Genomic DNA, 396 nt, shown 5'->3' on the forward strand with positions numbered 1-396 from the left:
GGTGCTGGCTTTAACGGGTGGGCAGGTCGCCGTGCCGCCCGGCTGAGGCACGTCTCGGGCTCTGCCCCGCCGCAGGTCTCATCACCAGCAGTCAGTCCGCAGCGTACGCCATCAGCAAGTTTGTCAGCGGCGTCCTCTCCGACCAAATGAGCGCCCGCTGGCTCTTCTCGTCCGGCCTCCTGATGGTGGGCTTGGTCAACGTGGTCTTCTCCTGGAGCTCCACCGTCACGGCCTTTGCTGGGCTCTGGTTCCTCAACGGCTTGGCCCAGGGACTGGGCTGGCCGCCCTGCGGGAAGATACTGAGAAAAGTAAGTGTTTGCTGGAAAAGGCGAGGGGGAAACTTCTCACAGCTCTTCCTCTAAGCTCTCCTGGCAGCAGGTCTGTGCAGACCACGTT

General features: G+C 62.6%; 1 protein-coding gene across 1 annotated transcript in view; it reads left to right on the top strand.

Moving 5' to 3' along the window:
* Positions 1-396, top strand: part of SLC37A4 (solute carrier family 37 (glucose-6-phosphate transporter), member 4) — a 32,394-nt gene that overhangs the window by 24,106 nt on the left and 7,892 nt on the right. Inside the window, exon 2 of the mRNA XM_009323385.1 lies at positions 76-308. Within this exon, the coding sequence (XP_009321660.1) occupies positions 147-308 (162 nt within the window). The 5' untranslated portion in view covers positions 76-146. The remainder of the gene's footprint in view (positions 1-75; positions 309-396) is intronic.

Source organism: Pygoscelis adeliae, unplaced genomic scaffold, assembly GCF_000699105.1.
Source record: "Pygoscelis adeliae isolate BGI_AS28 unplaced genomic scaffold, ASM69910v1 Scaffold855, whole genome shotgun sequence".
Classification (NCBI taxonomy): Eukaryota; Metazoa; Chordata; class Aves; order Sphenisciformes; family Spheniscidae; genus Pygoscelis; species Pygoscelis adeliae.